Raw genomic sequence first — 15922 nt, 5'->3', positions numbered from 1 at the left:
AAATCAAATTAAATAATCATGAAATCAACAAATATGTCATATAAACAAACTGAACATTTCTAAATATCAACCTGCTCTTACAATAAATGTTAAAAAGTCATTTATTTTTTGTACTATTTTCAAAAATATTTAAATATGGTCAAATTTTCTTACAATAGTCTACTAAAATATTTGCCCTACCTGAAATAAGATTATCTAACAAAAACTGTAAATATAAGTGCCTATCAATAGAGAATATAGAAAACATGCCACATGTAAATACTACCATTATATGAAACTACAAGAAATAAAACAAGCACAATAAATCAATGAGATCTTGATTACATAACAAAATAAAAATGTGACAGGATTTAATATATCATTTATATGGACTTTTCAAAGTACAAAATAATATGTATTAAATAGATGCATATCAAATGTTACTTTAAAAATTAATGAGCTTCTGTGAAGATGATACTTAGAAAGGAGTAAGTAGAGGAACTTTGTCTTTATTTGTAATATTTTCTTAGAAAAATGAATTTGAAGCAAAAAAGACACAGGCACTTTGGTAATTTTAGGTGACAGAATATTAGACATTTGTACTTTTCTGTTTGAGTTCTCAACAAAAGCTAGTTAAATCAAATTACTTGGAAAATTAAGGATATGAACAAAAATTACATGTCTTGGTAATATTAAATTTTATCTTCTTCATGTTTACTGTATATTACGAGTCTGGGGAAAAAGTCACATCCATTCAATTAACATCATTTAAATTTTTACCTTCCTCGTTGTCACTGTATCTGTCAGAGTCATTACTTCCATTCTGTCTTGTATTTTCTGCTGAAGAAGAAATTGTTGGCAAAGGAGTAGAAGATCTTGATTCTGTTCCTTGTTCCCTCAGTTTCAACAGCTTTTTCTCATATAGCTTTCTGGTTGTTCCTGTTTTAAGGCAGAACTCACTTTAGTACTTCATCTTAAGATCCAGCTTAGGCATTATCTTTAGCAATTTTAAAATGTTACTTTCACTATAAAAAAAAAAAGCCAGGGCAATAATTGTGCTTCTTTTATGGCATGAAACAGGAGGTTGATATAGATTTTATTAGATAACATACTGAAGAGCCTCGTACAACTCAGTATTTTTTCCTGAAAAGTTCTGGATTTTATATATTTTCTCCAGTACTATATAAAAGTACTTGTCTTTGTTAAAACAAACAACTATTTTTATTAACAGACTGTACCTCTCTCAATTACTGTGATTAAAACCCCGTTTAATTCTAGCCACGGCTGGTGTGGCTCAGTGGAATGAGTGCCAGTCTGCAAACCAAAGGATCCCCAGTTCGATTCCCAGTCAGGGCACATGCGTGGGTTGGAGGACAGATATCAGGTAGAGGATGCATGAGAGGCAATCACACAATGATGTTTCTTTCCCTCCTTTCCCCTTCCTCTAAAAATAAATAAAATCCTAAAACAACAACAAAAACCAGAACCAAAAAATGTTACAACTCTATAAGATTAATATACCAGTAGCTACCCAGGTATGGGAAAAGTACTATAAATCACATTCTTACAACTTAAATATATTTAACATGATGTTGGTCAGAAAAAACAAAATTTCAGTCATGCAAGAAAATAAGCCCTGGAAATCAAATATATAAATATTGTGCACATTTTAAAGTTTTAAATTACATTTAAATATATATACTTTGCAGCTAAATGACCTTTTATTAAAAAAATGTATAAAAACCAGAAATTGCTCTGGCTGATGTGGCTCAGTGGACTGAGCACTGGCCTGTGAACCAAAGGGTTTGGGGCTCAATTCCCGGTCAGGGCACATGCCTGGGTTGTGGGCCAGGTCCCCAGCAGGGAGTAAGAGGCAACCACACATTGATGTTTCTCTGCTTCTCTTTCTCTTTCCCATTCCCTCTATCTAAAACTAAATAAATAGAATCTTTTTAAAAACCAGAAATTATGTAACAATTAGATGGCAAAATAAGATTTGAGTATAAACAAATTCCTAACACATTTCAACATCAATGACAGTTTAAAACCAAAAAGTAGCTTTTACTTTGCTTTTTTATACTAGCTGTATGTCTTTTGATTTCTATGAGATGAATAAAATAATAAACCTATTTTTAAAAATCAACACAACTCAACGTTTTATGTAAGTAGTCTTAAGATGAACCGGTAGGGATGGAAATATGAGGAAATTGTTGGTCAGAGGGTACAAAATATCAGTTATGTGAGATAAGTAAGTTCTGGAAATCTACGTATAACGTGAATCATAGTTAATGATACTGCACTATATGAGGTCTGTCCTGGGAAAGTCCAGCCATTGTTAATATAACAAGAACATTTATGAAACACGGATGTAACCTGGCAGCCAAGGAGAGTGGACTGGAATGTGCATGTATGAATAATGACAATTTCACTGTGTTAGTCAGTGGGGGTGGTAAACACTGTTGAGAGAGCATGTGTATTGTATGGCTGTCACATTAAAAAATGGCTGAGTAGAGCAAAGAATCCACATAAATTTTGTGTTAAGCTTGAACATTCCTCCAAGGAAGCCACTTCCATGACTCAGAAGGCCACAGCTATGGGCAACTGGTGATTGGCAGTTTCATCACAACAATGTGCCTGTTCAAGCATCCCGTCTTGTGCAGAGTTTTTGGTGAAACATCAAATTACCCAGGTGACTCAGGCCTCCTATAGCCCAGATTTGGCATCCTGCAACTTCTGGCTTACCCAAAACTAAAATCACCCCTGAAAGGGAAGAGGGTTCAGACCATCGATGAGATTCAGGAAAATATGATGGGACAGCTGATGGCAATTGGGAGAACTGTGTGAGGTCCCAAGGTGCCTACTTTTGAATGGGACTGAGGCATCATTGTCCTGTGTATAATATTTCTTTTATCTTCGTCAATGAATGTTTCTATTTTTCACATTACATAGCTGGATATTTTGTGGGCAGGCCTTGAACCCATAAAATTTGGTAAGAAGGTTGACCTTAAGCACTCTCACCATACACACAAAAGAAAACTATGTGAAGTGATAGATATGTTAATTAGTTTGATCATGGCTATTTCACCATGACTATGTGTATCAAAACATTAAGTCGCACATCTTCAATATATTCCATTTTATCAATTATACCTCAACATAGCTGAGGGAAAATGAACTGCTAGTATACATACAAACATGTAATTTAATGTATGTTGATAACAATACACATTTTTTAACATCTCCCTTTTGGAATTTTAAATATTTAAATTTATAAAGGGTATCAAATATCTGTTGGTAATTATATTAATAGGCAAACACTATCTACTTAGAGGCAGTTATTAAATAATGCAAAAGACAATATTCCAAAATTTGTTTGCAACTACACTTGGGAGAAAACAAACCCGCAACTCTCCAGTGTTCAAACTTTTAAATAACTCAAGATAAAAGTAGACCTTCTTCATCCTGACATTTATTGCCAAGACCCTACAAAACTAAGGCATAAACAACCTTGCAAAATCACCAAAAGTAAGCAAAGGATGAAATTCCAAGTATATTTAGTTCCAAGTTTTCCCTTTTCAGTTTATTCTTCAGAGTATCGTTCTTGAATTCCAACCAAAATAAGACTTTTAATAAAAAAAGGTACTTAGGAGCTTTATGATTTGAGCATCATTTATCATTCTCCCATACACACATAACAATAACTAAAAATGCCAGGAATTGAGAAACTTGAGTATATTAACAAGTCTGTCACTAAATTACTGATTTGAATAAATCTGGCCAGCCATGTTAACTCAGATTTTCCTCAACTGACAAGTAAGATCCATGTGTCTCATCAGGTAGTGTAATGTGAGCACCACATGAAGCAACCTCGACAACAAAGGGAATCTCGGACATTATTTAGTTCAATTCCTTCATTTTACTTTCCTCATTTATAGTTAAGGAAACTAAGGTCCTGGTCATATAAATGATTAATGACAGGCTGACCCTTAGAACCCAAACAACTGCTAGATAAACAAGAGGGAAAAGCAATTTGGAGCACTGCTTCATAGAAAAGATACTCTAGATTTTATCACCTTACCCACAATAGGGCCAGGATTCACCCCGTATTTCACAAGTTGATCCTGAAGATCTTCATTAGTGAGCTCTGTTACATCTAAATCATCTTTATCTTCCAGTCTGTGTTTATCAGTTTTCTTTGTAGCTTTCTGTAAACAAAGTCATTTCCACATGAGTCAATGTTCATTTACTCTAATAAAGAACACTGTATACAATAAACATGAAAATTCACCTTCAAGTTGACTTAAAGTGATATTAAGCCTTGGCAATTTGATTAAATTGAAAGTCTCACTGTTTGGGATATTTTTTAGCACCATGCTCTAACCAACTGAGCTAACTGGCCGCCTTGTTTGGGATATTTTTTAAGTTTGGTTATAATTATATGACCTTAATAGCCAAGCAAGTAACTCAAATTTTAAAGACATTATTGTTGCCCTGGTTGGCGTTGCTCAGTGGATTGAGCGTGGGCCTGAGGAGCAAAGGGTCATGGGTTTGATTCCCAATCTAGGGTACATGCCTGGGTTGTAGGCCAGGTCCCCAGTAGTGGGCATGTGAGAGGCAACCATACATTAATTAAGAGGGAGAGTATGTTTCTCTCCCTTTCTTTCTCCTTTTTCCCCCTCTCTAAAAATAAATAAATAAAATATGTTTTTAAAAAGACATTATTGTTAAAATATTCAGTTTTGGCTAACCTGTCTAAAGAGGAGGTGATGGATAAAAACTTCAAATGAGCAAACAGACTTTTAAGTATTTTCATCCAGATTATAAATGTTCATTACTGGCCTCTTTTAATAATATTTAAAAGTTTAAATTAACCCAGGAGTTTAAGACTTTTTGACAAAGATGTATAAAAATGATTTCCTTTAAACAAGCACATCAGAATTTACAAAGCCCAGATGAATATTTTCGTAATATAGTGGACTCTGGTAGCCAGTTTTTGACCCATGAAGAAAGACAGACGTTATCATCTCTGACAAAGCTTTGTTGCAACACTTAGTTCTATTGGGTTGGCCAAAAAATTTGTTTAGTTTTTTTCTACACAATGGCTCTAGTGGTGCTTAGTAGTCTTTAACTTCATTTGGAACAATTTAGTTAGATTGTACTGTGATAGCTGTCATATTATCAGCGTACATTTCTTTTAAAGATTTTATTTATTTATTTTTAGAGAGAGGAGAAGGGAAAGGGAGAAACATCAATGTGTCAGAGATATATTGACTGGTTGCCCCTCACATGTCCCTAACTGGGGACCTGGCCTGTAACCCAGGTATGTGCCCTGGGTGGGAATTGAATCAGCAACCTTGTGGTTCACTGGCTAGCATTCAATAGTGGAAGATAACCAACATACTCAAAATATAATCCATAAAGTTACTGGTGAAAATGAGAAATGTGTCTTTTATGGAAAAAAATATAATGAACTTTTTGGCTAAACCAATGTATGACCATTTCATTAGAACATGGTGGTCCGCCCCTATCCGGGGGTGGTATGTTGCAAGACGCCCAGTGGATGACCAAAACCGCAGACAGCACCAAACCCTACCTATATAGACCATGTTTTTCCTACACATACTCACCTATAATACAGCTTTATTTATAAATTAGGCACAGTAAGAGATTAACAGTAACTAAGAATGAGGCAATTCACATCCTGGATGGAACAGTGCAAAATTTTCTCACATTCCTCAAAACAGCACACAATATAAAACTTATGTATGAATTGTTTACTTCTGGAATTTTTCATTTAATGTTGTCACACCAGTTGACCAAGGGTAACTAAAACTGTGGATATGGGGGGAGCACTACTGTAGCTGAAAGAACATGGAACAAACTTTGAGAGAAATTACAAAGGAAGTTTTTAAAATAATTTAAGCAATGGCAGTATCTACTAATAAAATATTAACTTCCAAGGTAAATAAGAGAAGGGAGCAAAAGTATGGGCAGCTTTCAGAATTGTGGCAGATAACACTACAAATGCCTCAGTAATCCTACGAAGCATTAAAAAACTGAAAAAAAAAAAAAAAAAGGCTGTTTAAATCATGACTACAAATACCAAAGTCAATTTAGGCCCAAATATTTAGGCCAAACAGTTAATACAATATATATTTTATACATAAGGGCAAAAATCATAAAGTTGTATGAAATGCTTACTTTCCAATGATGCTGGGGGGGAAGGGTGGGTCACATTATTTTGGCCATGGATTAGAATGTTTGGTTTTTAACCAAATAAAAATTTAAGTAGTTCATAAGATTATGAGACATATATACAAGAATGGGCAAAAACAGGTTTACAATGGTATTAATACAAACTAATAATAAATATGCCCTAGTGTGGCCCAGTGGATTGAGCATGGGCCTGCAAACCAAATGGTTACCGAGTTTGGTTCCTAGTTAGGGCACATGCCTGGGTTGCCCACCAGGTACCAACCCAGTGCAGGGTGTGTGTGTGTATGTGCGTACAAGAGGCAACCACATAATGATGTTTTTCTCCCTCTCTTTCTCCTTCCCTTCTCCTCTGTCTGCAAACAAATAAAATCTTTAAAAAATAAATACATACATAGGAGAATAAGTAATGATGTAACTGTAAACCTATGTTTGTCCAGCCCTGCAATACTGCACTTATCTAAGACCCTCAGACTCAAACCTTGATGTCAAAATAGTTGCCTAGAATCTAAAAGTTCTATATCAAAGACTTGAGTTCTTTTGAGAAACTAGTTATTTTTTAAAAAATCAAGCAGACCTAATCTCACGTTAGTGATCTACTTGAATTTTCCAAAATGTATGGATAGGCTGGAAAGAAAAACTCCATTGCAGGATATAAATACCTTAAATTAAAAGAAACCAATCAGGTACAGATTACTTGCAGATAATCCCTCCCACCAAAAGAATGTTCAAACTCTACTACCAACAAAAACATCTAGGAATTTCAACTTCTTGTAACAGCCTGAGGTTTTTAAGAAATCTTTCTTTGGCATTCACCACATTCAACCTACTTTTTATTAGTTATTTGTATAAATGTTTTATCTTCCCCAGATGGTGAGCTACTTGAGTAACGGTCCCTAAATCTGACTTGTTATCAAAACCTCTATATTCCATCAGTCTTGAATCCTAATCTTAGGCCCAAGAATGTGTATTTTAATGGGTACCTCAGGTGATTTTGGATGCAGCATTTAATAAGGCAGCAGAAAGCAGGGGTCTTATCATAATCACATTTGTATCTCAAGCATCTACAAAGAGTGTCTGACACTGGAACAGGCAAATGATAAGCTGTTTTGTTGAATGAATGAATAAGTCAAAGTACCATCTGAGGAGCAAAAAGTCACTTATATTTTAAAAGTCCATTTCTTGTTAAGAAATGATAAATCTTTATCAAATTGAAGCAGGAAACCAACACCCTTATATGTTCTTGAAATAATAAAAAACTACAACTGTACAAAAAAATATTAAGATGTCAATAAATTGGAATAAATAGAGCAAGGTTTCATAAAGGCTGCTTGGTTTTTAATTTATAGGGTGTGTAATTTTTTTATAGGGAGAAAAAAATTCCAAAAAAGTAATGCCATTTTATGAAATATCAAATTTAGTAAGAATAGAAATTGGAAGACAATGTGGCATACATAATTATTAAGTGAGCAGTTTCAATAAAGAACCATTAGTTGTACTGATTTCTGCCTCTAGAAAGCTCTGTTCCTTTAAGTAAATCATATAATCTCTTAGTTTTATTCAGTAAAAATAGTCAGTACTTACTATGTGCCAGGCACTGTTCTCTAGTTTCTTCCCATCTGTCAGGTGATCTCTAATATCTTTTTCAACTTTAAAATTTAACAGTTGTATGGCATAACCAATGAGTTACTTACTTTAAAATTTCTATCATTAGTAGCAAAGATGCTGAAATATAACAATTGCTATGAAACAGATTTTAGTGAGTATTTATTATGTACCACATTATATTCTAAGTACTTTATATGTATGAAACCAATAAACCCTAGGGTTCACTGATTCTAGGGTTAGTATGAAACAGATACTAATGTCCCCATTTTACGAGAGAGGATACTTAAGTTCAAAGTTGCCTGGATAACTCAAGCAATCTGCATATTATGCTGTAAAGTAACATTTGAACAAACTTAATATATACATCACTTTCACGAACCTACCTCACCTAATTCCAAAAAAAAAATTCAAAATTAATCACACTGCCTTTCATCTTGGAAGTAAAAGATCACCAACTCTGTAAATATTTATTTTTGTGTTGACCGTGGGTGTTCAACCTTTTGGTGTCTCTGGACCACAATGGAAGTTATCTTGAACAACACATTAAAGTCACAAACACTAACAAAAACTGATGAGCCAAAAAAAAAAAAAAGTTTTAAGTAAGTTTACCATTTTGTGTTGGGCCACATTCGGCCCGTGTGCTGGACACCCCCGATTATAATCTCAACATCTACAAATACTGGTATCACCAAGATGCACAAAATAAAAGCTTAAAAATATAAAAACTAACAACCAAAACCAACGTTTGGACATGTGAAACATGTCTAAGAGTCCATGGCAGTAAGTGAAAAGAAACAATTTCTCTTTTAATTAAAAATATTCCTCATAAATCCATGTTTACATAGAAGATATATGCTATGACTTTAGCCAAATCCACATTAATGTTTGATTTGTTTTAAAATGTTAAAAATTCACCACCTAAAAGATGCCTTTTCTGCAACTCTCAAACATAATTTGGCTTTCTCCTAGATTGGAAATATTCTTTAAGAAACTGAGTCTATATTGTTACCATACACGGGCTAACAATGACTGGAACATAAAATGTTGTATATATAAAAGGAATGTTCTCTGTCTAATCAAAATATTTTTCCTATGCCTGATAAACTATTACACTCCTAAATTAAATTACAACTCATTTTTACTGAACGTGCTTTAAAACAGATAATGATGCTACTGACCAACTACCACTATTATCTTCTTCAGGTTGTTCCCACTATTAAGCCTAGCCAAGGACACACATTTTTTGAGTTTTAAGTACTCAAGCAGAGGCTGCAAATCTAGGGCTGTGAAATAGTTTTCTTTTCTGTATGTCTCAAAACAGTAAAGGATATAAAAAGGGCTCAGCATGCCACTGGACATAACAGATTCTCTTAAAATGTTAATTCCTTTCACCCAGAACTTTTTTGCCTAGTGCTGAACAAACAATATTGGATATCTGTCAAGATGAGAACATATCAATTATCACACAAAAAATTCAAAAAATTCAATTAGGGTGGTGGGCAGGGTCAGCAGAAATCCATCTCCTGTACTTAAGAGCATATGGCAGAAACTACTTTCATGGCTCAAGAATACTATGTTTGCACAGACCAAGATAGGGTTCTATAGAAGACCTGTTATTTTTAAAAAGTGTGCTGCTTAAGTGGAAAGTATTTCATTTTCAACCAGATCTTTACTGAAATAGTTTGAGCATTACTTTCTTCTTCAGAGGGGCTAGGGAAAAACAGATAAAGAAAATGCTTTACTTTAAAAGTAAATTTCTGTTTTTTGGTTTTTTTTTTTTTTTTTTTTTTAAATGGAAGAGTCCAATGGCTTTCCTCAAATCCACAAAAACAAGAGATCAGAAACAATATGGTGCGGCTGGTCTTTTATATTTACTGAACAAATATTTATCTGGTACTACTATTTGCCAGGCATTGACTTAAAATATAATTTTCAAATTTCTAAAGTCCAAGCTAAGGTTTTCGATTAAATTTACATCTATCACATTTTTCTTTCATTTCTATTTTGGTAGTCCAGAAAGTAGATCAGATAAATTTTTAAAAATTAAACAACCCAACTTTGAAATTACTTTCAAGTTATAGTAGTAATTAATAGCAACAAGTCCAAAACTCCACAGTCCAAGTCTTACATACAATGCCTTGTCCCTTACACCGATCACTACTTTTAACTACGTCCTGTTAGGATATGAAATCTTGGTAAGTGGACAGATTCATACCAGCAAAACTGTATAGAAACCCACTGAGCAAAAAAACCCAAACAGTTCTCAAACAAAATATCCATTTGCCGGAGCCAATCTGAGATTTACTCGGGATTTAGATAACTCCAAACTATGCTAATGACATATCAGAATGTCATGAAATAAACATTTCTCCTGATTCCGAAGTCTGCTTTCCTTATGCAAAATGTACCAAAAAAGAAAAAAAAAACCCCAAAACTCATGCCCTTAATAACCAGAAATTTTCAAATGTTTAAGCGTGTATGATAACCGCTTAGTGATGTATTTTAAAATAACCATTTTAATCTAGAGTAATGTTCCCCCGCCCAAATGTGGCCTGTTGCTGGAAGAGAGTAACACGAACAAGAAAAACATAAACGGTTCAAAAAACCCTCCAGATGAGGAAAAAAAACATAAAAAGGCGGGAATTTATTTCGAATTCGGATTAGAGATTAGCATGCACAAATTGCCCTCCAGGGAGCGCTCCGAGACCCAGTTAGTCCTCACTGCAGTTAAGAAAGCGGGAAAACGCTCGAACGGAACCTGGGGCAGTTTCGGGCGGACCCCTCCCAGGCGCTTCCGAAAAGGGCACGAAGTACCCGTCTGAATACCCAGTCCCCGCGGCCGGTGGTCGAGGAACACCCAGCCACCCGCTCGCGCCCGTCGCCCACGCGCCCCCCGAGCACACGCTAACTTCACGTCTCCCAGACACATTCGGCCAGGACGCCGGCCCTGCGGCCCCAACTTCGGACTCTCCTCTCCGGCGACCCCCCCCCTCCCACGGCCCGCAAGCCCGCGGCGAAGAGCCGGAGTCCAGCCTCGCCGCCGACGAGGCCCGTATAAGGGGCGCCTAGGAGGGAGGACCGCAAGCGCACGGGGAGCGACAACCGCCAAACAGCCGCCTTTGTGGCCGGCGCCGGGCGTCCTTACCCTGCCGACGGAGGCTCGGCTGCGGCCCGCGGCGGAGGCCCCGGAGCCGAGGACTGGGGTGGGCTCGCGCTCTTCGTCGCTGGAGAAGTCCGGGGGCCCCTTGCTGTTGGCGCCGGCGGCAAGCGGCGGCCGGTTGCGCGCCGTGAGGTGCTGCAGGTACAGCTGCACGTATACGTCTTTGCGCTGCTCCCCCGGCGGCAGCGTCACGTTGTTGGCCACCAACTCACTCTTCAACTTCTCCTTCGTCAGGACCGAGGGGTCTTCCAGAAACTCCGGCATTTCGGCGGCGAATCCCCTTCCCCGCAGCCGTCACACCCGCGCTCACGCCGGCGCGCTCGCTCCTTGCCTGGAAGGGGGGGGGGACGCGTTGCCGCCTCTGAGCCTCAAGGCTCACAACCCGGATCAGTGCGCGGAGGAAAAAACAAAAAAAAAAAAGAAGAAAAAAACTCGCACACGGAAAGGAACGCAAAAGCTGGACACAAAAGCCCCCAAGCAGAACTGCAAACCAAGTGCAGCCCAAACAGGAGCTCGCACCAACCCCAGCCCACACACGACAGCCAAGGAGAACAGCCTGCTTCGCCCACGCACCAAGAACGCGCACCGCCATTGGCCGGGAGCCGGAGGAAACGCGGCGGTGATTGGCCCGACGCCTCGCGCGGGTTCCATTAGCCGAGGCGCCCTGCGAGAGGTTGTGGAAACGCAGTTTAAAAGCCGCTCGGGCGGGATCCGCGGCTGCCTGGTCCGTTTCTGTTTCCCTTTTCTCCACCCTTCCCCTTAGACGCTGATAAGGGACAAATCATACTGCTTTTGTGTGCGATTTCCTCTCCCCCTCCTTGCTGGGAAAGCAGCTTTCCTCCCCCGGGTCAGTTTCGGAGCAGCTTCGAAGACCCGGGCTGGGCCTTTCTCAACCTCAGGACACTGAGCCACGGGAGAGCGGCCGCAACATTTCCTTCCCCAACCGTTATATCTGAAAGGAAGGAAAAGAAACGAGACGTGTTTGCAGACACTCATCGTCCTTGATTTGATTTACTTCAGAATACATTTAAAACAAACGCCTTCACGTCTTGGCTTGGAAACGCTTCTTTTGTTCCCGAAATTCAGGAAAAGCCAGACCTCGACTGCTGGGCACTTCAAACTCCTGGAATTTGTAACAAAATTGAATCGTCAAATATTCCATTTGCTTTTTACCCTACAGTCTGGGGCATTTCTAAATTATTACATTTGAATAGTTAGTTGGGAGTCAACAGCATTTTTGTTGGAAGATATCTCAGAGTAGATCCCTCCCTCTATCTTACCATATTTAACCAAACCTAATGTTTAAAGCAAATTGAAACATTTAGGAATGCCTTAATGGGCAAATTGAGATAACTGAGGAGAGTACATAATAGATTTTAACCATACAGAAAACCTAGTGGCATATAATTAGGCCAGGAATCCTAATCACATCACTGATTCATATTACAACCTGGCAGAATCTCAGAAATTTGCTGCAATGTCTTCCAGAGAAAGATGCCATTGATTACAAATATTTGTATCTTAGGAATTTGTTTTACTATGCTTTCTTCCAAGAAAGAAGCTGACCTTGAATCTTGGGTGTCTTAATCATTCCCCCAGTTCTGATCTCTAAACTACTTTATAAGCTGCTTAAAAATGATTTTTAAACATTTATGTGATTTCTGCATGGTTTAAGTTTCAGTAAATTTAAAATGTCCTCACTAAAAATGTCTCCTGTGAATTAAGTCATTTTATTTTGTTCAAATAAAGGGGACATTTCTTTTAATGATGGATTATTTTCATAGACGCAATTTTATGCTTTCTTTTCAAAAAACCTCAGATTTACATATATTTAAGCAACAGCATTAAGTTCATTAATACAAATTAAAATTGTATTTTAATTAGCAAGCTTTGCTGAACACATAGGCAAGTGTATTTAACTTCAGAGAGAGGACTGAGCTGAGTGGCAAAGGACCATGCTTTTGCAATACTTGTAACCCCACAAATGTAATTAATCCATGTGGGATGGTTCCAATGTGCCTGTCACAGTTCAGTTACTTCGCATGTGGGAAACACAAGGCCTGCAGGTCAGATTCGGCCCTCCACCTTGTTTTATCCGTCGTGGCACCTTATTTCTACCCGGTGGCAGCACCAAGCTCCTTGCCCCTAGTTAAGGAGTAGTTACATTTATACAGTCCTAAAGTTACATTTGGCCCTTTGAAGGCAACTGTGAGGCTGATTCGTCGTCGTCGGGGTGTGCCCCCTCGCCCCTCCCAGTGCAAATGAGTTTGACATCCCTGAGTTACTCCTACTATACTCAAATTATAATGGGCAGAGCAGGAAAGTCCTCAAGCATAGTAGCTACAACTTATCCTGTTAAATTGTTACCTTGATAGTTGCAGGGTTTGGCTTTGGCTTAACTGTACTAATAGTTTTAAGAGGCAGGTTTTGCTACTCCAAGTGAAAAGGATCAGGGTACCAGAGCTAGATTTGATCTGATTGGAAGGGTCTCCATGCTCCTGTGGTCTGAGGATTGCTGGGCAGCTGGGTCCCTGAAGTGTATCCTCAAAGGAGGTTACATTACTGGCACATGAAGATAATATTCCTCTACTTTAATATAATGTGGGTAGAGTACAATGATGGAGTCACAGAGCCACCTGAGAGAACCACCCAAGGACACTGTACTAGAACTGTATTTTTCATAGGGTCTTTGCACCAGAAATTTTCCAGGCAGTGTAATCGTTAGGGGCAATAATTCATCCTACTTTTACCACAAGCAAGAAACAACAACAACAAAAAAATCACCTGTTGCATCTGAAAATTGTTTTAAATAGACACAGTACTATGCCCTACAGGCTAACTTTAAAGATAATTCACAAAGAACTGCATTCTAGATGCCTGGAGTAAATGTTCCTTGAGTAAAAACATTTTCATTCCTTTTCATTGATCATCTCTCTTTTCCAGGGACACTATCAGCAGGAGGTTACTCGCAGATTCTACACTTCTCAGGAGATGTGGTTGATGTCATAAAAACAGACTGCCTTTCTGCACCCACAAACTCATGAGTTATCAAATTCAGATTGTTATCATCCTAGCTGGCACCAGGTATATCCTTAGCACTGCTATTTTTAGTGAAGTTAATTTTTGCTTTTGACTCTCCTCTAAAGTAAAGGCTATTTTTTTCTCATACTCTATGTTGGGTCTACAGTTCGGGTGGCCTCCTTGTTTCTGAGTACTGTTTCCAAACTATTTCTTCTCTTTCCTCCTTCAAAAACATTTGAAGTTCCTATCATCTGGCTAAATCACCCTCTAGCATCTTTACTGCTATAATTTATCAACCTCCTGGCTACTCTCCCTCAGAAATTATAGACTGTTGCTTCTTGCTCTAGGTTTTTCTCATCATCCCTCTTGTCTACATTCTGTGTAAATTCAATATTCTTACAGCTGACCAATGCAAAACCAACACTTGGCCTCTTAGATATTACATCTATCATATTTGTTCCTCTATTCCATCACATCCATCCACTCCAGTGATAAAAATCTGAACCTTGTCATCAGTAACGGTTTTAACTTCTAAATCTCAATTTCAAGCATCCCAATTGTCAGTCACTATCCTTTTCCACTTGGCTCATTTATTGTACTCGACCTAATTGAGACTTTCAGTCCATTAACCCCAACACTTAAAAAAATCTATTATCCTGCTTCTGCTATCACATAATCATCTCCAACTCACCTTAGATTCCCTGATCAATTCTTGTAGTTAGTCCTTTACAAGGTTTCAACTCTGTTACCCCAATGTATCTCTTTATCTTTCTTACTTGAAAGAACCTCAACCTTGCTTGGACTAACCCTGCTGGAACAAACTTTCTCAGTGCTTGCAACCAAGCAGATATTACTGAAAAATTGTACAACAGGGCTGGCTGGTTTTACTTTATGTCAGGTCTCATAGGAAAACTCAAAACTGGCTGGAAAAGCTATTCATCTGGATTAACCATTCACACCTTCACTTGTCCCAGAAAATCACTCACAGTTGCTTTCGCCCACTTCTCCCCATTTTCACCTGGTGACCTTGCCTCATACTTTAGAAAAAAGAAACCATCTGCGGGGCATACTTCACTTGCAAATGGGTGAAATCCACACTCATTTTCCCTTGCATCTTTCTTGTTCCAATGGAAGAGGTGTCCCTCTATCAGAGTGAATTCTACCACTTGTACTTTGGGTCTCATCCTTTTCTTTCTCAAGAATTTGATTCAGTCATCCGTGAAATTGCTGACTTAAAAAGACCAGTGTTTTGTGTTACACTTATCCAATATAAAAAAATTTAAGTTATCTTTTATGTTGAATCAGGCATTGGATTTTAAAAATTTTTTTACTTATTGATGTTAGAGGAAGAAATATTGATTTGTTGTTCCACTTATTTACCACGCATTTGCTGGTTCCCCTGACCAGATATTGAACCCACAGCTTTGGTATATTAGAACAATGCTGTGACCAACTAAGATACCTGGCCAGGGCTAAATCTTGTTACATCATTGGTACCTAAAACTTTAACAAACAATGGAAAGATATTTCTATGTGAAGACACAGCTTTAAAAAGAAAGAAAAATTATATAATTACTCTGTCAGAAAACTCTTTCAAACTTTTTTTCCTAAATCACTTGGACAACTGCCTCCATTTTTGAAGTTCTTAATTGTAATCACATACAGCTGACATTTTTGTTCATTATCAAAACATTACATATAAAAATACCTTTTTGTTTTGCAGAGAACTTAGTTGTGAATTAAAGGCTGTCACCTCAAAGAGTGGATGAAAAAATACTACATGGTCATAAAAATCACGCTCTTAAATTTTTTAATAATGTGAAAGAATGTTCATAACAACAATCGGTAAAAAAAATAGATGGAAATAGAGAACCATATTAGGGTAAGATCTCAGTTCTATAAAGAACTAAAGTACATTTGGTTATGTGAATATTTAAAAAT

General features: G+C 37.6%; 1 protein-coding gene across 8 annotated transcripts in view; it reads right to left on the bottom strand.

Moving 5' to 3' along the window:
* The window catches only part of TMPO (thymopoietin), a 29330-nt gene extending 17783 nt beyond the window's left edge, over positions 1-11547 (bottom strand). For 7 of the 8 annotated variants that reach the window (XM_037068531.1, XM_037068534.1, XM_037068536.1 and 4 more), the window contains exons 1-3: positions 10946-11332; positions 4058-4184; positions 760-918 (exon numbers count right to left, since the gene is read on the bottom strand). In XM_037068531.1, the coding sequence (XP_036924426.1) occupies positions 760-918; positions 4058-4184; positions 10946-11224 (565 nt within the window). In that variant the 5' untranslated portion in view covers positions 11225-11332. Of the gene's footprint in view, positions 1-759; positions 919-4057; positions 4185-10945 lie in introns of all 8 variants that reach the window. The other variant, XM_037068532.1, reaches the window with a different exon arrangement.
* Positions 11548-15922: the final 4375 nt, after the last annotated feature.

Source organism: Sturnira hondurensis, unplaced genomic scaffold, assembly GCF_014824575.4.
Source record: "Sturnira hondurensis isolate 20B ecotype Veracruz unplaced genomic scaffold, ASM1482457v3 Scaffold0017436, whole genome shotgun sequence".
Lineage (NCBI taxonomy): Eukaryota > Metazoa > Chordata > Mammalia > Chiroptera > Phyllostomidae > Sturnira > Sturnira hondurensis.
This window is presented reverse-complemented; position numbering and strand designations above follow the sequence as displayed.